The sequence below is a fragment of the Hoplias malabaricus genome, chromosome 6, assembly GCF_029633855.1.
Source record: "Hoplias malabaricus isolate fHopMal1 chromosome 6, fHopMal1.hap1, whole genome shotgun sequence".
Classification (NCBI taxonomy): domain Eukaryota; kingdom Metazoa; phylum Chordata; class Actinopteri; order Characiformes; family Erythrinidae; genus Hoplias; species Hoplias malabaricus.
Window position 1 is genome coordinate 39,079,439 of NC_089805.1, and position 22,233 is coordinate 39,101,671.

At 39.4% G+C, this 22,233-nt stretch overlaps 1 protein-coding gene across 3 annotated transcripts; it reads left to right on the plus strand.

Annotated features, from left to right (window-relative positions):
• The first annotated feature begins 1,251 nt into the window (after nucleotides 1–1,251).
• Nucleotides 1,252–15,557, plus strand: khdrbs1b (KH domain containing, RNA binding, signal transduction associated 1b). Of its 3 annotated transcripts, XR_010803704.1 has the most exons (11): nucleotides 1,252–1,569; nucleotides 4,993–5,117; nucleotides 6,106–6,222; nucleotides 9,683–9,829; nucleotides 10,368–10,495; nucleotides 11,044–11,257; nucleotides 11,431–11,498; nucleotides 11,717–11,775; nucleotides 11,901–12,092; nucleotides 14,091–14,154; nucleotides 14,770–15,557. XR_010803704.1 is itself a non-coding variant. In XM_066675373.1 (9 exons), the coding sequence occupies exons 1-9, from the start codon at nucleotides 1,476–1,478 to the stop codon at nucleotides 12,005–12,007; spliced, it is 1,059 nt and encodes a 352-aa protein (XP_066531470.1). In that variant the 5' UTR covers nucleotides 1,473–1,475; the 3' UTR covers nucleotides 12,008–13,280. The 3 variants fall into 3 exon arrangements, 1 of the variants encoding a protein (XP_066531470.1); XR_010803705.1 differs by lacking the exons at nucleotides 14,091–14,154; nucleotides 14,770–15,557 and adding an exon at nucleotides 13,362–14,065; XM_066675373.1 differs by lacking the exons at nucleotides 14,091–14,154; nucleotides 14,770–15,557 and having other exon boundaries at nucleotides 1,473–1,569; nucleotides 11,901–13,280.
• The last annotated feature ends 6,676 nt before the right edge of the window (nucleotides 15,558–22,233 follow it).

Below are 22,233 nucleotides of genomic sequence, written 5' to 3' on the forward strand. Positions count from 1 at the left end.
ATAACAAGAGAGACATTCTTGGCCTACATCCAAATTTTAGGATTACCCTTAAAACACATGACCAGAGGCCTGGGAATAGCTCACAAAGCACACAAGCCCAAAGAGGAGGACTGTCCAGTAGAAATGTCAGCCTTTTTCCCCCAACTGGAGTAATAAAAACTCTCCTGTAATCCTATTCTTACTTTTAAACTTCTGCAAGATCTGTTCAGCCAAAATGTAAACAAAGAAACTGAATAAAAAAAGAACTGGACAAATGTAACCTCAACCATCTTGATTTTTTGGCCAGAAAAAATGACCAAAATTAATATAACATAGAAATTCAGTGATTCTTCCAAACAAAAATATTACACCTGGTACTCTCACTTACGGCTTAGAAATCATATTAATCTTAATGTATATTATAATTATAATGTATTGTTTCCAACAATGGATGTCTGTCCTTTATTGATCGGTTGATCTGGTTTGAAAAACAAAATGCAATCATTTGTTGAAAGCAATCATACTCTAGATGTGTACTTGATCTACAATTACAGACTGTAGTCCATCTGCTGCACCGCATGCTTTAAGAAACCTATTGCCCCCTGTTATTTAGTTGTCAGGACCCACACAGGACCACCAACAAGCAGGTATTATTGGTGAGGTGGACCAGCACTTCAGTGACACTAATCTGTTGGTGGTGTGTTAGTGTGTGTTGCACTTGTATGAGACACAGTAGTGCTGCTGGAGTTTTTAAACCCCTTTCTGGGAAAGTTGTGCCAAGATTGGTTAGAGAATGGGCACAGTTGCTGCTGAGCCTAATCCACTCATACAGTAGAAATGTTACTGTAGTGCTGAGAATGATCCACCACTGAAATAACGCCTGCTCTGTGGTGGTCCTGTGGGGTCATGAGGAAGAGCTGAGTGAAGGGGACTGACAAAGCATGCAGAGCAACACCTGGACTCCGACCAATAAGTGCAGCTATGGTCAGTGGAGCTGATGAAGTGGACAGTGATTGAAGTGGACAATGGTATTTGTGGTGTGTGTATTTATAACATTTTAGAGCCATGCAGTGCAGTTATTAACCGTGTGTAGCTGATGTGCGGTGTGTATCTGAATGCGATGCTGGACACGGTTTGTTTTGTTTTTTAATTAAAATCACTGAATTTACTCTCCTGTTTTTTTCTGTCCTCGTCTAAAGTGGGCGGTCTCCGTCGTGACGTCACTTCCAGCCGAGAGCTCGTCCCCGTTTCGCCGCGCGCGCGCATTGTTCTTCCATTTGCAGTTGGGCGCGTGCACGAGTCCTAGTAGGTCCGCCGCTGCTCTGGTCTCCTCTCCTTTCCGCTCCGGTCCGCTCGTGTTGTTTAAACGGGACCGAAACACCGAAGCGAAGCCGAGCAGAGAAAACAACAGCAAAGAACAAACAAACAGCACCCATTTTAAAAGAGCTGCGGGAAAGTGGACCTCCTCGGTTTAAAAACTTCCTCCGTCCGTTAAAATGGAGAACGAGAGTAAATACCTCCCGCAGCTGCTGGCGGAGAGAGACAGTCTGGACTCGTCCTTCATCCACGCCATGAAGCTCATCTCCGCAGGTAACGTTAACACACGGGAAACTTACACTACGTTGGCTTTGTTTTTGTGTCGGAGTGGGTACCTGTGGTTCGGTTCAGAGACGGAGGACCGAAGAAAGTTGTGAATAAACCGAGAAAACCGTTAGCTACCTTTCTGAACGGGGCTGAAGTTTTCCTCCTCTTAATGTTTCCTTTCCACCTTAAAAAGTGCAGCAGATACGGTTTGGTGCTTTTCATCTGTCATCTGTTACCCTACACTAACGTTTGTTTAAGGTGGAGCACAATGTGAATAGAAGTGTGAATAAACACAACACGGCAGTAGATGTAAATTACAGATCTTCATTTTTTTAAAACATTCAAGTTTCGGAAGTTTAATTTATATAGCTTATTTAAATCGAACTATAATTATTCGTGATGGTCGCTGTCTGATCAGTTCATAGCATCTGAGAACTGGTTCTTGTGCGGGAAATCACTTCATCTCCAGTCTGGATGTAACCGCTGCACTATTTAAGGTGGAAAGCAAATAGCTTAAGAACCAACTTCAGCTTTTTTTTTAACTGTAATTGGCGCTTGCTTATATCTGCCGCACCATTTTAAGGTGGGACGGGAAAAAACTGAATAAGGAGCCAACACCAGCAGTGACTGTTACAGACTGCACTTCAGCATCACCGAAGTGTTACAGTGTGCAGACGGTCACTGAGTCGAGCTGCTCTATTTAAGGTGGAAATGAAAATGCGTGTCGTTTTTTGTGTAGTTTGCCTTTGATTTAGTAAACCCCTACAGCAGCCTTGTTGTAAACACGATTGCCCTTAGTCGTAGTTAAACTGGGAGCCTTAAGGTAGAGCAGCGCCATACGAGTAACGGCAAAGTCAGAATTCCGTTATCTTTAGTTTTAATGAGATGGCGAGAAGAGTGTTGTTAATAAGGACGAGTTAAGCCTGAGCACCGTTTTTGTTACCGTTAGCCGAACCCGGGGGACCGCTGGGTTTTTCTTCACAAAACCCGGGCTGAAGCCGCTTTGTTTCAGCTACCCCTCCCCCGCCGTCGGAGCTGTATATATAGCCCCAGAGAGGGGAGTCTTTCGCAGGTTGAAGTTGTAAAGCGCCCCGGGCATCGTTACTGCAGGAGAAGAGCAGAAGTGTCCCCCCTGCTGATTACTGTGGATTTACGTATTCACCGTTTATAATATCTCCAATATAAACCGACTGTCAGCACTGAGTAAACAGAGGTTGGCTGCTTGAGTTTTCTTACAACTGAGTCGTCTGTTTTGAAACAAAAACATCAGAATTATTAGGATGGAAATCTGATTGTTTTATTAAAATTAGGACTAAGAATATTTTGCTCAATGATATTCTTTATAGACAAAGAGCTTCAGATACAGTACCTTCCCTGTTTAAAAAAGAAAGCATCGAAAGCACCTAGAACCAATTGCCATTTACCTGTTAATTCTTTTTTAGAATAAATTTTAGGTTCTAATCCAGAAAACTGAGTACCTTTACTACCCATTGGATGCCGTACCTATATCTACAACCACGCAGAAACAGAAATATTTGAAACCTTGTTGCTTTTTTGTCTCAGAAAAGCTGTGTACCTCAGTATCCACTGTCTGTCTGATCTATGTAAACAGATCAGTTGCACGTTTCATTAACTAGGGAAAATAATTAGTCCAATTTAATTTAGTTTAAATTACTGGAGTATATGAAGATTGATTGCAGTTTTTAAAAGCGACCTTACGTTGTCTCTCTAAAAAAATGACACAATAAATATTCTCTGAAGCTGTTGCAACATTACACAACCCCGTGAATGTTAAAGTGCAATCTCTCTGGAGTGGTTAGAATACAGGAATAATATTTTTCTGAGTCATTGCTGTAAATGTTAAGAGCTATTGTCAAAGAAGTGCTGCGGTCAGAAAGGTTATATTTGTCAGTGATTTTTACTAGAATAATAATTCAGAGAAAAATCTGATTTACACAGTTGACGCTTACTCCAAACATATCTGAGTGACCTGTTTGTTTTGGGGGTCTGGAGCTTACTTTAGTTTAAAATTCAGACCTTGAAATATGTTTTGGCCGGTCACTTACATTAGACATTAAAAATGAGTACAAAAATGTTTTCTCAATAAAGGCTAACTTTAATATTATTCCATGTGCTGCATTAGATGGCTCAGTAGTCTGTAGTCTCTTTGTGTTTGGGATTTAAATGGTGCTCTGGCTGTCTGGGCAATGGGCAACTTTAAGCAAAGCCACAATAGAGCCACTTGGCAGGAAAATGTACCCCAAACCTTGTGTGTCATATGGGAAGTGTTAAATCAGACTATTAAATATGATTTCTTTTCCCAACAGGAAATGTTGTCTTTTTTCCTCCATCTAGTCCAGCTGTAACAGATGTTTTAAATCAGCAGCCCAGAGGGGCCGTTACTGTGGATTCAAACCGTCTGTTGGTTTCAGTGATGATGGTTTTGTATCGGTTTTTCTAGGTCTCAAAGATTGGCTGTTCGGGTTTTTGTATTAACCCCGCCATGAAAAGTGCTGCTGATGGATCCGTTCTTTACAGTCCATTAGCTCATTAGTTTAGGGGCCTAGATTGATCAATAGTGTTTCTCCTGTGTGTCTTTGGAATAGTTGGTTGCACTGGAAATATTCAAGACCCTATAAGCTAGCGCAGATCTCAAACATTGTAGCAATAGTGATCATTACCGATGTAAGGGTTTACCTCATGATTCTCTTCACTGTATGAGTCAGTGTATTCATATAGACTATTTTGCTTTGCCTTGTCTGAATGTTATAATGTGAAAGCATTGGGTATCAGTTGATTAATTGCTATCACTTACTAGAATTTCTTATGCTAAACCATGTAGGCTGAACCCTTCTTGGGTTTTGCTGAGGTTGCTTTATGGTCAGCAGGATCCCAGTGGAATATGGATGTTCAGTTGTTCTGCTATACGAAACACAAGATCTGTAATTATGTGCATGCTTTGCCTAGTATCTCCCAGCCTTGAAACATTTTATGCTCTGTTTACTGGTCTGTCTTGAAGCAAAAAAAAAAAAAATAGAAGGAAAAGTTGATGTGTTCATTGAAGTTAAGATGCAAATGCAGCCATAGCCACTGGTATTTTGTGTTTTGTTTTAAATGACTGAGGACATTCGGCTCTATGGTACTCAGGGTTTTCTTGGCATTTGAGCACGTTATCTGCTATATTTTAGTTTGTAGTTTTTGATGCTTTAAAATATATTGTGTACGAAAGCCTATGTTTTATGCCAGAGCTTGACTCTTCCATTTTAATTAGGTCTGTTCACAGATGACCTCAGTGGTTGTGATTTCATGCTGTGTTCTCACAGATGTGTGATGTCAAAGAGTAAACAGCCAGACACATTGTAAGTGAAAGTGACTGCTGCGACTCAGAGGAGACTAATTCTCCTTTCTTCTCCTTCTTTTTTTTTTCAGAAATTGAGAGGGTGCAGAAAGAGGAGGCGCCGGAGAAAGACACTGAAACATACTTGGATCTCTTCACAGCAAAGAATATCAAACTGAAGGAAAGAGTTCTTATACCAGTCAAACAGTACCCAAAGGTAAGTGCCACACATTCACAACACTGCATTTTCTGCTGATTCATGTGGAGCATGGGGTTGTTCAGTGTTGTCTTAGAGGCAATATGCCAGCCTGTAATTCTCTCTCAATCTCCCCTAGGATATAGAAAACTTGGATTTCATCAATGTACGAGCTGTCATTGAGCATGCAACCCCTATTTACACTTGGAATGTCAGTTAAGGATTTGAAGGATTGCTTTTCTTTGCGCATTACAAATAGATTAAATCTTTCAAAGTTATTGTTGGTAGTGTTGGTTGTAGGAAAATCAGTTTAAACTGAGAAAATGCAGCTTAAAGGCATGTATATTGATGACACTCTGTTGTTGCATTGATTCAGTTAATCACAATCAACACTAATTATCATGACCTCTTTTTACAGATCTACAGCTTTTCTAAGCTGCAGTTGTGCAATATCCAATTGTTTGCTCCAGGATAAAGATAGTGTTGTGCTAGCTCAGTGTTTAAACATTCTTGTTAAATCTTTTTTTCCCTCCTCCAGTCCCTGTGTTAAAGACTTACCAAACCACAGCATGGAGAGCAGTGCTTTGTCAGCGTTTTGATTATGATAGTTAGATAGGTTTTGCTCTTATTTGCTTGGTATAATATCAATTTACATCATCAGTTGTAGAGCAGGATGTTGGAATAGAGAAGCATTTCTGCCTCTTCAGTTCAATTGTCTCCCATTAAAGAAAAGCCATCTTCTCTATCAGAGACTGCTGGGAACTACAGAGCACTTACGTCCTTATTAGGTTTATTACAGAGCCAGGCTCTACCACTGGCCTTTGATCAGTTTGAATTCTATTTAATCTTGTCTTGATCACAGAGATCAAAATGTTATTGGATGTTGAGTCCTTGAAACAAGTATAGCTTGCCAGCTGAAATTCAATTTCTTTACTCGTTTTTTTTATTAGAATGTAATTTTTATTCTTGTCTGTGATTTTTACTTATATATTTATTTATTTTTTTGCAGTTTAACTTTGTTGGGAAAATTCTTGGGCCTCAAGGGAACACAATTAAGAGACTGCAAGAGGAGACGGGAGCAAAGATCTCAGTGCTTGGAAAAGGCTCCATGAGAGACAAAGCAAAGGTAAACGCTGCACAGCCGTTCTTACTGTTATGAGAAAAGAAATAACTCTTGCATAAAGCCAGCATTAACTAGATTTGCATAAATATTACAGCTGATTGAGTGCAGATTCATTTGTAATACTTTTTAAATAAATGACCACAAGTTTATTTTTGAGTTTGGGAAGCAGCTGAACGAAAAAAACAGGCTGTGGATTTCACATACTCTTGAAATGAGTACATCCTGTTCTTCTCTCAGTTTCAGTCTCATATTATTAGTAAACTAGACCAAAGATTGCTCGTGAAAAATTTTCAGCTCATTTTACAGCATATTACTGTGCGTATAGCCATGGTTTCTCAGTCACATCTGTGTATAGAATTAGAAGCTAACAGAGGTTGCAAAATTCGTCTCCAGGATTTCATTCCAGCTTCTTTGCCTTTTCGATCATCTCAAAGAAATCTCAGAACTTGGGGTAGTTGAAACCCGGTTCTGCCGTGGATTTTTAATTTCTGGACTTGAATTTGCCGCTATTGCTTCTTTAACGAGTTAATGTTCTTATTAAAGGACAGGAATAGTGGAATATTTGAGTATGTTTTAAAAATTGAATAGTAATTAGGGCAATCAGTTAAACGAAAATTAGTTTATTTAACGATGCTCGTTCAGGTTTCTGAACTCTACTCCACCAGAGGGCACTGTAAAACACGCATATTTATTCAATTGAAGCAATTTTTATTCAGGTGTAATGATATCATTTAAACATTATTCCAGAAATCATGAAAATTTAACCAAAATACCTATTCCTAATGGTTTATGTCTGTATTGACATACATTTATTTATTTTTTCACTGTCTTTGTCATTGTTTTCTATGAATAACCAGCATATTCAAGGGTCCTTTAAGTCAAGCGTTTCCATATATGCATGTATGTATGTATAGCCATACATGTACGTGTATGTATTTATAAATATGTATGTATGTAAAGTTTACTCTGAGGCTAGTGTCTATTGCAGTGCCAAAATGGAATTGGCTATCACTTTAGGAGCAGGAACAGCACTTTTGTCAGTCACTCTGAGGTAATCCATTGCACTGATGCTAACATCTTCAGTCTGAAACCCTATTGCCCTATTGGTCTGGAATATGAATTAAGTCATCATCGGTCTAGATCGAGCCTTGTGCATAAAAGGTACATAAGTCCATTGACCTTTAAAAATGTAGACCAAACACAGGTAAAATGTAATTACTGTTGCCTGAATAGTGTGTGTGTGTGTGAACAAGAAGTAATTCTCTCTCCAGTGCTTGTTTTTTTCATTAAAACAAATGTGGTTTTGAAAGAAGAAAAGTTGTACAAATTTTTGCATTTGTTGATCTGGCCTTATGTAAAATGTGTATACATATTTATGTACATTTGTACTGCAAAGATGTGCTGAAGTAAATGGCAAAAAAAAAAAAAACTATCAAACGTTTACAACAGTGCTTTTGTAATGTATTTTGTCAATGCGTTTTAAGAGTAACCGATTAGTTGTTTGCTTATTTTTTTAATCTGATAAAAATTGCTTTCTCAGATTTGAAATATTCCTAATATTGTTCCTTCTGAAAAGGTGTACAGAATTTTCATGGTTTTCTCCCACATCAGAATATCACTTTATAAGATGGGGATATTGCTTGCTTATTTTATTGCTTGTTGTGACTCTAGCAGTGGTTAGGTTAGTGGTTGTTGTGGAATTCATTTATTTATTAATTTTTTCTCATATCAAACTTCAAAATGTTTGCTGTATTTTGCATCTTGTCTTGGCAGCACATCTGTGGATGTTGGCAGTCTTGCTGTTGTCGTACTGTCAAACAGGAATTGATGTTTAAAGTTCAGTACAGTCTGAAATTATCGGTGAAATGTTAATGAATCCCTGAATCTGCATTAACATCATGTTTCATCCTGATTTTTGAAGTCAGCAATTCTGACTGGATTCTCTGGATCACAGTCCAAAACGTGTCTACAGGTCTCTAGTTATTCCACAATGCACCTGTTAGTAAACATTGCTGCTTATAGCAAAGACAGGAATTTCCAGCGGTCTCTGTGCGACTAGCCAGACAGGCTGGTGATGGATTAGCAATCCTGTAGGAGGGGAAGTGAGTACCAGAAAAATCCTGTACATGCAAGACAAAAGTAGACCTCAGGGAAAAAGTATAATGGAAAAGTTTAATTCAGGAATGCAGAACAAAGACCTAAAGCCCCCTGTTAGAGAACAACAGAAATAAAAATGTTCATTATGTCTTTGTTCTTCTCATCAAACAGTTTTAGCAGGAGGTAGATACTAGATATGGACTGTTAAGTCTAAGTTAATCAAGAATGCTTTGATAGTTAGTCATTTAGGGCAATAGATTATATGCAGATTAACCCTTCTACCATTACTCATTTCAGTATTTACGTCTCATAACCGAACTAAAATAAAAGACATGGCTCAACTCTGTACTCCCAAAGGGCACAACAAATATTACACCTTATATGCTTATTTTAACGGAACGTTTTAGGCATGACAGAAATGCAAATTTGTTCTAGCTACTGATAAGTTGGCAGAAGCAACTACAACTGTCTACATGTGGAGGAATATAGCACTGCAAGGTTTAACCTGCTTTCCCTGCTGCAGCATGCCAGATTGAACTCATGAAGTGCTTGATAATTAGCTGATGAGATAATTCAGGGAGATCACTAAATCCTGCTGTGCTGTGGCCCTCCTTAATCACAAAGTGACATATGCTCGAACCTGTTCTTCACAGTAAGAAATCACATTGTGGAATGCTCTTTATAAGCCTTGTTCATAATGCACTCGCTTAGTGCATTTCCATTTCGTTAATCAAAATAATCACTCTGGAATTATTATTTTTTGTAAAGGAGTTTAATAATTGTCTTAGGTTGAGGTAGATTAATTACTGGGGAGAGTATGCTTTTCACCCCTTTGTGGAAAAAATGTACCACTGTTAAGGGATAAAATTAAATGTATTTCTTTTTCAAAGGCTGTGCTACAGGTACAAAGGCCTGTCATTTATTTATTTAGAGCTTGTGTGAGAAATGCCATTAGAATGTTTAGCAGATGTTTTTATGAGAGGAATTAAGAACGTGGAGTGAATAAAACAGGTGATACATACACAGAAAGGAAAGAGAATTCGCTGCAGTTGGATGTGTTGCATTCACCAGTGATTTGTGCTATTTAGTGTGGACAGATGGTTTGGGTCAAACCTGTAAGTTATGTGTGTGGCATAATTTAAACAAAGCCTGTCTTCTGTTTTGTTTTATGCGTCTTTCACCAGTGTAATTGTGGCATCATGAGCCTGCAGACAGATGCTCCCTTACTTGCATTTAGAAGCACATAGCTCCCTGTTAATGGTAATTGGTTGAAATTACTGTTGGATAGTTTTCAGCTTGTAGTCTCTTCGAACATTAAGAGATCGCCTAAAAGGTGCTTCTAAAATCTGTGGTGTTTGTTCATCAGGAGGAAGGCCTGAGGAGAAGTGGAGAGCCAAAATATGCCCACCTGTCCATGGAGCTCCATGTTTTTATTGAAGTGTTTGCCCCTGCTCCTGAAGCATACGTACGCATGGCCCATGCTATGGAGGAGATTAAGAAGTTCCTGTTCCCTGTAAGTATCAAATAAAAAATTCTCCCCTGCTGGAGCCAGCGGGGAGGTGGATGGATTATGTCTGCAGCACAGAGGTTTTAGTTTACCTCTCCCTGCGTGCAGTGCTACCTCATTTATTAGATCCAAATAGGTCAATGTTTAACACTGATTAACTGCTTACATTGTTAAATTAGAGCTTGGCTCACTTTGCTTTTGGCTACTGATTAATATTTAATCTGATAAATCACTTTTGCGTTGTCCTCTTTAGCTGTGTGAAATGACAGTCAGATTTGCATACCAGCTCTCGAGGTTATTTCTGGGTTATGGGTTTTGATTATAATCACATTAATCCTTTTGTTTGATGGGTTTTTGAGCACTGGCACCTAGGTTTGTATCCTGCTGCCTCTTTCATAGTGTTTCAGCTAATAGGTGTTCTCAAGTTTTCTTGCTGTACAATAGGTGCTGTGAGCTAAAGGCATTTGTAAAGTTTCTTTAAGCCTTTGGGATTATAGTAAAATGTAGCTGCTTTGCTAAGACACCCCCCCCCTCTACCCTGTAGGACATGATGGATGAAATTTGCCAGGAACAGTTCATGGAGATGGGTTATCTGAATGGCAGTCAAGATCATGGTGTTAGGGGTAGAGGAGGGCCGCTCACCAGGGGCCGTGGAGCCCCTGCTGCACCAAGGTATGATGTACTCTTTGACTGCATTTCAGTTGCAAGCCTTAATGCTTTCCTGCAATTTTTCTCCCCTCTGCTACTTTCTATCTTTATGGCCTTCATTAGTGATTGTAAGTGAGCCATAACTGATATCACCTTAATGCTAAAAAACAAATGGCATATTATCATTAGTTGTTATCATTAGCTGTGGCTGGCACACTTCTGACGCTCACTAACAAAGGGAATATGCACATGTTCAGTGAAGTGTGAGTGGTGGGGGAAACAAAAACAAATTCTGACTTGACCATTTTAATTAACGTCTAATAGCCATGTACTGGATATAGTGGCACAAAGCTTTACTTGATGATGAAACATGTTCATGTTGGTTCTCTGGAAGCATTTGGTTTTAAATCCTCAGATTTATTTTTGTTGATCTGAGTCAAATTTGAATGAAATTAATCAGATTTGTGCCTCATCAGCCCAGGGGCTATAATCACTGCTTTAATGTGACGAATGATGCACTGGACCTTTTTCCATTATTCAGTTTATATAAGGCCTTCTATGTCACATTCCAGGGGTCGTGGCATGCCACCAATGCGTGGTGGAGTTCCTCGAGGAGGTCCTGCGCGAGGTGGAGCAGTGAGGGGGGCTCCAGCAGGTCGAGGTGGACCACCAGCTCCGACGGCTAGAGGTGCGGCAGCTGGCCGAGCTCGTGCCCCAGCTCCAGGACCCCAGAGAATGCCTCCTCCACCCCCACGCCCTCCAGCTCAGGAGAGCTATGAAGAATATGTAAGTCACCTCAGCTGAACTAGGGAGCCTATCGGGAGTTAAGGCTTACTTGAAATCTGTGTACTCAGTTCTGCAGTGCGAAATCCAAATCTGAATAAATGAGCTCTCATGCAAGAATGTGGTGTCTCAGCAATTGCTTCAGTGTATTGATGTTTTTCACTTTCTTCTTCTAGTCCTATGACGAAAACTACACTGACACGGCCTACGAGTCCTACGACAGCTACTACAGTCAACCACAGGCGTGAGTTGAAATAATATCCATTATTTGTCTTCCAGGGATTTTTGTCATGGCTATTTTTATAGAAAGCAGTACCATGTTAGTTCAGTTGTGATGTAAAAACACCACAGTATTTCACACCAGTCTTTTTATATCGTATTGTAGTAAGAAAATCATATACGGTTTAATATGAAAACCTATGCGAAAGCATCACGTATTAAGTCATGCTTTCAATCTTCCAGAGAACCGGAATACTACGACTATGGACACGGAGAGACACAGGAAGGATATGAAAATTATGGTAAATAGTTGTTATTATTGTTTTTACTGAACCGTTAATGGTTTATTAAGATTTCTTGAGAAGTCCAGGCTCGGGTTTATTTGTGCTCAGTTTGTGCCTCTCTGTCTGTCTCTGTGTTCGTTTAGCTCAGGATGACTGGAACGGGACACAGCGAGCTCCAGCTGTAGGGAAGACCCCTGTTCAGAGACAACCTAAGGGGTCATACAGAGAACACCCTTATGTACGATACTGAACTCCACAAGCAGGACGTCATCCATAATGTGTCACCATGACGACTGTCTCCCATGGCAGCTCACGCTTTAAGCAACCTGACAAAAGTAATTGTCCGTTTTCGGTTTTGTTTTTCTACTCTGGACATTTTTTAAAGGAAACCCGACAAATCGGCAAGTGAATGCTTCAAGAATTGAAAGCTCAAGACAGTATTTGAGGGTTTAGATAGTAAAAAAAAAAGCTGTTCTTACTGTTTTAACTTTTGTTTCGCAAATTTTCCCCTCCCTGCTCTTATCTCCCTTTGCTTTTTTTGCATTGTTTATAGTTTTTTCTTCCCTTCCCCTCTCTTTCTCTCTTACCAGTGGTTGGGTAAAATATTTAATTTGAAAGTTAAAGCCTAACAACTGTGTAGCCACTTGTTGAGTGTCTCAGGACACCACTTTAATCTGTGTTGCTTTTAAAAGAATCTATAGAGGTGCAGTTGCAGATTCCCATTTAGGCTACATTTCAAAATTCTGCTCAATATTAGGAAATCAAAAAGCCATTAAACCAAATCATTTCTGTTATGTAATGTAAGAAACGTTTAATTAACGAAAGGAAAAATCTCTTTAATGACAACAACCATGGATTATTTCTTGTGTTAAATAGTCTTAAAAGATGTAAATTTAGACTTAGGCTTCAATATTTTTCATTGTACCTTTAGAGTTTTGAAATATAGCCCTAATAGACACTGTTGAGATGGACTGTCCTCAAATCCTTAATTTGTTAAAATAAGTTTCGACTTTTCAAAACTTCTGTAAAATGGCCTGTTTTTGGCTACATATGTTTAAAAAAAATAATAAAATAAGTCCGATTTTCATGGGGGATGCCATGTTATATAAACTGCATGCAAAAACTGCTCAAGAAGGATTGGGACGACAATCTCTACAAGGGTCAACCTTCCTAATGTAAAGGGATACTGCAGCTAAATCCGAATCTCTTGTACATAGTTAAAAAAAATACATCCAAACTGTACTTACTGCCATTAGTCTCTGTACCCTCTCCATAAAATGCAGAATGCTACATGTGTAAGCTTGCCTAAATAGGTAACTAAATCTGTCCAAAAATGTTTTGCAGCAGTTGTCAATAAAGCCTAGTTTGTTTTTTATGAAATCTTAACCTGGTTTATTTTTCTTTTCCTGTGATTATAAAAGTTTTAAATAACTTATAACCTTCAGATACATCAAGCTTTCTTCATCTTCAAAACAGATTTTAAATTTAAACCAATGCATGTAGACTGGAGACATAAACCACACTAAAGGACTCTGTTTAAAGTGTTTCATCTGATTTAAAAAAGCGCAACTTTAATCTTTCTCTCTCTTTTTATACTTAAAAAGGACCCTAGAGGTAAGACCTGTGCCTTTTAAAATAACCTGGATAGCTTCCTAATGTCTTTAGAAAGCTAAGCATTCGGTGCTTGGGTATGTATAAAATTTTTCTTGAATGACGTTTTATTTTTGGTCTTCCACAGAGAAATGTATTGACGAGCTAGAAATAACAGAATTTAATAAAGTTTAGCTTCCAGGGCTCATTTTTCCAGGTTGAAGCTGCTTTTATTAGTGAAAGTAATGAACCCAAGAAGGAGAGGACTGATAAACCTTAAGTGCAGCATTGTAAAGGTAGATCTAACCCTAAATTTGTACTTGGGTAGTGTGTCATGTCTTATATTTACATAAACCTCTTGCCGTGTAATGAATTAATCAGCATCAGTCACAAAAATAAAAGTAAAGGGAAAAAATACTCAATCACAGTAATAGATATTTTTCTTCAAAATATGTTGCTATACTAACAATTAGAACTGTAATGCAACTCTTGCTAAAAGGTTTAGTACAAAGTCTGTCAGTGTCTTTTGGTAAATCTGCTGCTACTTTTTTTTTTTCTTTTGCATAATTCACATGATGAACTTGTGAAATTTTCCAAATGCCTTCAGAGAAGTTTCCGAAAAGCTTGAGTTGCATGATGTACACTTGCTTATAGATTGCACGCATCTTTTGTTTTCCAAATATTACATGGCTGTCAGTTTGTTGTTTAATGCCGAGTTCAGAGAGTTTGTTCTCTTCTCTTAGGAAACGGTTCCTCAAGATCACGCTATGGACTCGAACTTTACATGAGCTTGAACTCTCTTCTCAGGTTAGTGGAGATATACATATATTTTTTTGTTGCTATGACATTATTTTACATTGCTGTTAGGGCATTATAGAACAAACCTTGTTTTGATAGGGTTCATGTTGTGTATCAACACTATGTCCAAAAGTTTGTAGACTCTTGCCCTTCTACTGCTTCATTTAACGTATAATGAAGTTACAGCTTCTGATCTTCTGGGTGATCTTTACACCAAAATGTGGAGCTCCTTGCAGTGAACGTTTGTCTGCACTCAGACAAATGATGGATAATTACAAATTCATTCTTAGAATAGGATTGAATTCTTTCACTCCAGAGAATGCACTGCTCGATAGCTAGTAGCTGGGATGCTTTATAACAGTCTAGATGATGCTTGTCTCTGCACGATTGGGCGTGGTGAATTTTCGCATATATGCAGCTGCTCAAGAGCGTCCCATTTCGCTGTTGAGGATTCAAACGGAGATGGCACCATCGAGAGGCTGTCTCAGCAAGGGATCTAGCCTGAAGTATCTGAATACTCTGAATGAAAGGCCTGTCTAGATTCTTTTGGACATACAGTGTGGACTTATTAGAACACGCTTTGGTCATGTTGATGCTGATTTGATTACACCAACTCTCCTACAGGGAAAGCTGTTGATTTTGAAGCAAACTCTTGAACACCGCCACTTTTTGGGAGTATGCTCGAATCTGCACAGATGGAGTTAAACAGAAGCTCTGCTGGACAGCTTTCAAGAACGCCAAAGCGGAGTGCTAGCAAAGTGCATCGGCACATCTTAAAAAGGGAAGAAAAAGGAAATCAATGTTTTCCTCAGCAGTGCTGCCAAAGCATGCAGCAGCAGGCACTTATTGAGCTGGAGCAGAAAAGGGCTTACTTGTCCTACAGCCTTCAGCAGTGTGTGGTCACATAATGGAAATGAGCCTGGGCCGTTGTTGTCTTTGTAAGGTTTCTGGCACTCATGTTCACCTCATTAAGGCCCTTTTTTTTAAGCGTACTTAATGCTGTCCTTAGGATGACCATTGTGTTTTTGTTGTTGTGTCTGTGTTTTTGTTTTTCTTAGCCCCCTCTTGGCTATGAACTCAGTTTATTTAAAAAAACAACAACAACAAAAAACCCCACTCCACTCTCCTGGTCTACCTCAGATAACGGCACAGTGTTTTATTCTGCAAGACCAGCATTTTCCCCCTCCCGCTCGCACATGGGCACATAGCTGCTCAGAGCAGTGTGTATGTTAATGTGGAATTTACTGGCGTGTGTGTGTGTCCTTGTCTTCATGTTTAATTGCCATGGTAATTTCCGTCTTGCTCTTGTGCCAAAGCCATCCTTTTGAACGAGTGTGCTCTGCATGAACTGTTTTTCATTTAAAGCAATTTGTGCACAGTTGATTCACTGTGATTAATTGTGGGGCACATACTTTGCTCTATTTTTTATATATATATATAATTTAATAATAAAGTATTATCAAACAGTGTCAGCATTTGGGAGTAGTGATTTTCAAAGAGAATACAAGAGTTTCCCTAAAGGGCATGTCGGTGTTCACAGCCAGTTTTGGATTTCTTGCTCTCTGTTATTGTTAACGTTTGTTGTCTTTTTTTTGGCCATGGCTCTCTGTACAAGACACAATATGGAAATGTCACAGTGACTATATGGGATTAATAAATGGCTGTCTTCATTTCCATGCTGTGAGCAGCTTCAGAGCTAGACTTATCCCCTTTGAGCAAGAGAAGCATGTTTCAAATTTGTGGTGGCAATGTTTTTGTGAGTCACTGTAGTTATTGAGAACGAGAACGTGGCAATTGGCTCAGAGCAGCTGTTTACTTTTATAGTAATACTTGGATTCAGAATAATATCAACGCGTTCCACACTTTTTGGATTAAAGTCGTCACTTAAAGTTTAAATAAATATTGAGATCTAAGGTTATTTTCCCCCCACACGGCCATTTAACTGGATTTGTATCTTAAATCTAATTTTTAAAACATGTCTCTATTGCAATTCGAGTGGTCAAATGTGATTTGCGTGTTCCGATTGCTGATTTAGATGAATTAACCCTCATAATGAGGATGAGACCGCACCAAATGAGGGGGAAAATGTATGAAATATTGATCTGAGATGCATATTTGCAAATAATGCAATAGATTTACATGTAAACTCTTATCTGGCAAAGCTTTAAGGGTTATGAAGATAAACCCCTTTCATGAACATCAGTGTTATAATGCCACTTGAAACCCAGTCTACTGAAGTGTATACACTCTTTTAAATATGTGATATATAAATAGACATAGTTCACTCGACACTCAAAGGAATATTTGAATGTGAAACAGACCTGTTGCTGGGTAGATGGTCCTACACTGATGGGGAAACTATTGAATGCTTTTACAAATGTTTTATTGAGGAAAGTCAGAGCCTCTTGGTTTAGGAGTAATGGTAGAAGTGTTGGATTGTGATGAACGCTCATGTAGTAATCCCTTGGTTAAACACCTAATGATGCTCTTAACGTGCCTTTTTTTATTTATTTATTTTTTATTCCACAATTACATTTATATTTAAATGTTTTGATAAAAATCCACTGTCCTTGAACACTCTGGTGGGTTACTACATGGCAGATTTTGGTTTGACTGTACTGGCTTGTTACCAGGCTTTCCCAGAATGATGTTTTAATTCTCATCACATGCTACTTTGCAAAATAATGCTGTGCTGGCAGTGTGTGTGTGTGTACACCTCAGTTTTCTGCAAGTTTTTCCCCCCCTTGCTGAACATAGGCATGTCATTCCAACCAATTACTGTTGATGACAGTGTGTCAGTCCCCTAGAGGAGCGCTGATTGCTGACTGGCTAACAGGAACTCTCTGTTATTACATTAGACACAAATCACTCCTCACTGCAGATTTTAATAAGCATTAGCATGCGCTCAAGCTCCATCGAATGAGCGTGTGTATGTGTGGGTAGGAGACTGTCCAATCTGCAAATGGGCCTCAGTATAATGAGAAACCACAAAAGCAGATAATGGAAATAATACGTTTGCCTTTTTTGCCGGGGGAAAAAGTGGAGAGCTCTCGAGAAAAACTCTATATTCATGCCATGGTTGTGCAGCTAATGATTTCATGTGCTATGAAATGGCATCCCACAGGAAAGCAAAATCAAAGAACAGATCTCCTTAAACTCTCTGTAGTTCCTTCTAGACGACAATGAGATCAGGCGGAAAGAAGCAGACTTTAGCTTAAGTCTCTGATTCCTCAGATATTTCTCCTGAGAAAAACACCCCGATAATCTTATCTCCTCCTGAGTTTTAGCAGAGATCTTAATAAAGTCACACACTGTGCTCAGACTTGCTGGGATGATAACACTTCTGTAGATCTGCTCTGGTGTAAGACAGGAACAAACTTTCTCCTCCCAAAAGAGCTTTCACCCTTTGGATTTTGTGAGTAACTGCTATTCATTTTTTTTTAAATATATCTGTGACAGAAGTACATTAAATCACTAAACCTTTCTCCTGAAGTGGATAGAGTTCATAGGCAGCGTATCTCAAACTCCACACAAAAACCAACTCATCCCAAAGCTATTGAATAGTTCTCCATCGCCCCAGAGAACACAGTTCCACTGCTGTATAATCCAGTTTTGGGGGTTCTGGCTTTGGGCATGGTCATCTTTGACCCGTGCAGCTGCTTCAAAGTGTTCCATTTCATTTCATGTTTTTCTAGAGATTATACAAACTGTGTCCAATGGACGCACTTTAAAGTGCCTGAATTCCCTCATTGTTATAAGGCGTTACCTGCCTGTTTGAATAGACATATATCATGTGATTTTGATCTATTATTTTGTTTTTAAGAAGAATTACATTTAAGTGATTGAATTGTTCTCTCGTGGTCGGCACAGTGACACAAAACATCGTGTCTCTGTCACACACACAGCTTCAGGGTCCTGGAGTTGTGGGTTCGAGACCCTGCCTTCAGTGACTGTCTGTTTGGTGTGTTCTCCCTGTGTCTGTGTGGGTTTAACTTCAGTTTCCTTCCACAGTTTAAAGACACGCGTTGGTAGGTTGATTGGCCATGCAGAAGTGTCCATACCTGAGTGTGTGGGGCCCTGACTGGACCCACCACGACCCTGAACTGGGAGCCTAGTTTGCAGTGTGCACTCTCTGCATGTGTGTACTGTGTGACTTACAGCTTCAGGGGTAATGTCTGTTAGAATGCAGTGAATGGCACGTAAGACACTTGGTTGTGGTTTGGCTTTATCTCTTTAGTTCCACGTCCGTTGCCTGCTGTGGATGAGTGGTGTGTTGAGAGCCAAGGTCAAGAACTCTGGCCCTTTCCTTCTGTCTGCTGCGTCTTGCATGTGTATATCCCTCTTCACCATTGTAGCTAAACATCACAACATGTTTTTTTATTCTTTATACCATTTACAAAAAGTATAATCACTGCAGACGTTTCAGTAACACTTTACTGTAGACCCTCTGAAGGCTACGTAACACTTACCTAACGCTCTCAACACACCTGATGTAGATTTATGAAGGTTGTCAGGGAAGGCTCATGTAGTGTTCATTGTAGCTTTCTGAACAGTGTCCTGATGTATTACTGATCTTAAAAAACTAGCTACTGTTTACACTGAAAAAAAAGATCCAGTAGAAACGACCTTGTTATAAAAAGTAAGTGACCAAGCTTTTGTGTTTGTCATTCATTCATAAGAAAAAGAAGGAAACATAGTGTGATCTTAATATTACATTTAAAATGATATTCCTCATCATAGAGACACTAACATTTACATAAGCACCTTCCCAAATACACCTCAGCTGTCTTGGAAATGTCTGAAATACATGGCTAAAGGACACGTTTCTTAGGGAAGTAAAAGACATAAGTGAGAACCTCATATTTACAAAATAGAGGGTTAAATATTATTAAAAGCTTAGAGAAAATGGGACTCCTAACAACCACAGCAAAACCATCAGAAAAAGGGCTGTTTAAGTTTTGAGAGACTGAAAATGAAGCTCCTCAGCTGCTTTGTGTTTGTGATCATCCTTCTTCTGTTAAAAGATAAGACTGTGGGTGTGAAGGGATGTCGCGGTCAAGAAGCTGTAACAGAAAATAAAAAGCTATGGCCAATGTGTTAATTGTGCTCTATAGGAGCCTCCAGCTTGTTCATTTGTTTTATTTATAAGTGTGAAACTATACACATTAAAGTTAAGAACTTCTCCTAAATCTGTACCATTTTATGTGAGATTTATTTACCCCAGCGCCTGAATGTTACTCTTTCTTATGTGACCTGTGCTTACTTTGTGCTCTTTCAGCACTCCTAATGCATGGGAGAGGTTAGAAAGGGCTGAGTGTGCCTGTGATTCTGGCCTGGCTCCTAGAGAAGCACAGCTCTTAGCCACGTATGCGGGTTTGTAAATGAAACACAGTTATTACCTAAGCCTCCTAAAGATCTCCGCCTTGCTAAACACAAGAGGAACTGAATTGACTCAAACGTGGCTGTGTGGAATTTGGCTTTAACAGGCTTCCAAGAGTTTGCTTGGACACCTTGGAGCTTTGGCTGCTTTCCCCTTAACCTCCTACTGCACTGTTCTCCCACATCCAGATAAGTAATGGAGTAATGGAAAAGACTCAGAGGCTCTTTCCTCTTTTGTGTGAAGTGTGAGATGTGAACTCGGCTGAACAACTGATAGGCCACGATAGGCCAGATTTAACTTTCCTATTTTGAGATCCCTGGATGGTTTTACTCTATTTCTGTTATTACTCCTCAGGCTGTCTGGAGAGGGGGAAAAACTACAGTAACACTGGAGACAAAATGGCACTGTTCACACTCATTTGTCTTTAATACTTGGCTGCAGTCTCAGTTTAAATGTTGAGACAACCGAGGCAGCTTCAGGGACTGAGTGAATAATTACTGTCAGAACGAATTGAGGGAATGGTTAAGGAACTGATTGGCTCAAGAATGTAAATGAGTTGTGTAATGGTACCTTGATATACACTAATGACACTTTTCCACGGCACAGTACCTACAATACTCTACTGACTTCTACTCAGTGTTTTGGTTTTTCATTAGGCAAATCTAGCCATTGGTAGCTGGAACTGAGCATTTTTTTAGTCCCTGCGCCAACGAATCCCTTCCTGGTTCCAAGCGAGCCAAGTAAGGACTAAACCATTGTGTGTAAATATTGCACAGTGCTGATTGGCCAGAGAAACCTGTCACAAAATGAAATGCAGACATCCAGCACCAACTGTCCCTTCATAAAACCTCCAACTACAGTTTCAATCACATTTGGCTTTTGTCGGACTTAGAATGGGAGCGTGTAAAATTACACAACAAAACAAGGAACAAAAAACTACAGTGATTTGTTGGAATCAAAAAAACAAAAACAAAAACCACGTGCGGATACACAATGAGTAAACAACACTTGAAGCTACTGTTGCTGTTCTTGTGGTTTCCTCAGCCTATGGTTTCCATTAGAGACTGTGTTTTGCAGCGTCCCTGGCTACATTTCGGAAGGCACCTGCGGTAGTGGAAAATGAACCAGGTGCCAGGGACAAAAAGAGCTGAGTGGAGTACAGTGTAGTGAAGGTGCCCTGCAGTGGATAAGGTTTGTGGACACCTCATTTTAAAAATAAAGATTTTAATTAATATTTAGCCATTTAGTAGTTTTCCTTCTTTACCCCTGCTCTTCTAGGAAGACTTTTTTTTTCTAGATTTTAGAACAATTCTGTTAGGATTTGATGGAATGTAGCCATTGGATCATTAGTGAGAGCAGGTAATGATGATGGATGATTAGTTCTGAATCAGAAAAGCCATGATCTGGATCACTGATCATAGAACGTACTTTCACTATTCCTCAGACAGAGCTGTGTAACTTTATACATCACTAGTCAGAGCACTGATGTGCAGTTTCTCCCATTTCCTGATAAAGCAGTGAAATACACTAATTCTACAGGGTATCTACAAACATTAAGACACAGAATAAATCATTTAAAATTAGGAATGGCCTGCTAATGTTGATTATATCCTGTTTCTTCAAATCCCCCCCAGTGCTGTGTTCTCGTAAAATAACTGAGGATGTTTGTTTTTCTGCTGAAGACCTGACGTTCTCTCTGATTCCTAATCTAGACAAAGTAGGGCAGCTATAAAAGGCTGATGGATATTTCTCCAAAAATCGGTAGCCCTGCTGAGAAACAGGTTGCTCTGCTGGGTGATGTGTTATGAACCAGAAAAAAAAAGACAGAAAAAAATAAATCAACCTCACACGTGATCCTTTTGAAGTTCTTCCAAATTTCTGGTCCACTCCGCCTCCTCCTCGTCCCCTGCAGTCCAGAGAACCTGACTCATTCTGCACTTAAAAAGTTACATTGAGCTGAAAGCAGGCCTATTGAATGACCGCGCTCTTTTGAGAGCGGTTATAGCTTAAGTCTAGACGTTTTAATGGAATGTGTATTCACTGTTGGAGCATGCACTCTCAGGTTTCCCATACTGTGGCAGACAGAGATCAATGAGACATTTAGCCCTACTCTTCATCCAGCTCCGTGCTCTCCGGGGGCAAGTAGGCGCCATCATTCTCTCATCATTATAAAGCTCCGTCTATTAGAGATGGAAGCTGAGCCATTCTCCCTCATGGAAGTGTTTTGTCTCTTTGTGATGAACGACTCGTGCATGAATGTCTATGGTATTGACCATGGGTCGCACCGCCCTGGAACTGCACTTTTATAGATTGGTAGTTTGCTTTTCAGGTAGTTCTTTTGAACAAGTCAAACATGGACATGCTGTACATGACTTGATGAATGGCACGCTCAGACGTTCAGTCGTGCTACAGAAACAGTTTCATTTATGAACGGTGCATACGTGCTGGTGCAGATTCGGTGCTGTTAGTAAAGCATTTCTGAATGACAAATTAATAATAATGATGTACCTTTCTCATTTCCCACACAAAAGAACAGCAGCAGCAGTAACAAGTCCAAGAGATGAGTAAAAAATGGGAAGAAAAATGAATAAATTAGCAAAAATAAAACAAAACAAAACAAAAAAATGTGCAGATGCTTCAAAGTACATGATACAATTAAGCAATTAACATGCTCTGCAGCGTGGATATAAAAATGCTGAGCAGGCCAA

Bases quoted from the DNA above. Each gene is read 5' to 3' on its own strand.
- khdrbs1b (XM_066675373.1), top strand. From the start codon at position 1,476: ATGGAGAACGAGAGTAAATACCTCCCGCAGCTGCTGGCGGAGAGAGAC. The intron at 1,570-4,992 runs GTAACGTTAACA...TTTTTTTTTCAG, and splicing joins CATGAAGCTCATCTCCGCAG to AAATTGAGAGGGTGCAGAAA. The intron at 10,496-11,043 runs GTATGATGTACT...GTCACATTCCAG, and splicing joins GGAGCCCCTGCTGCACCAAG to GGGTCGTGGCATGCCACCAA.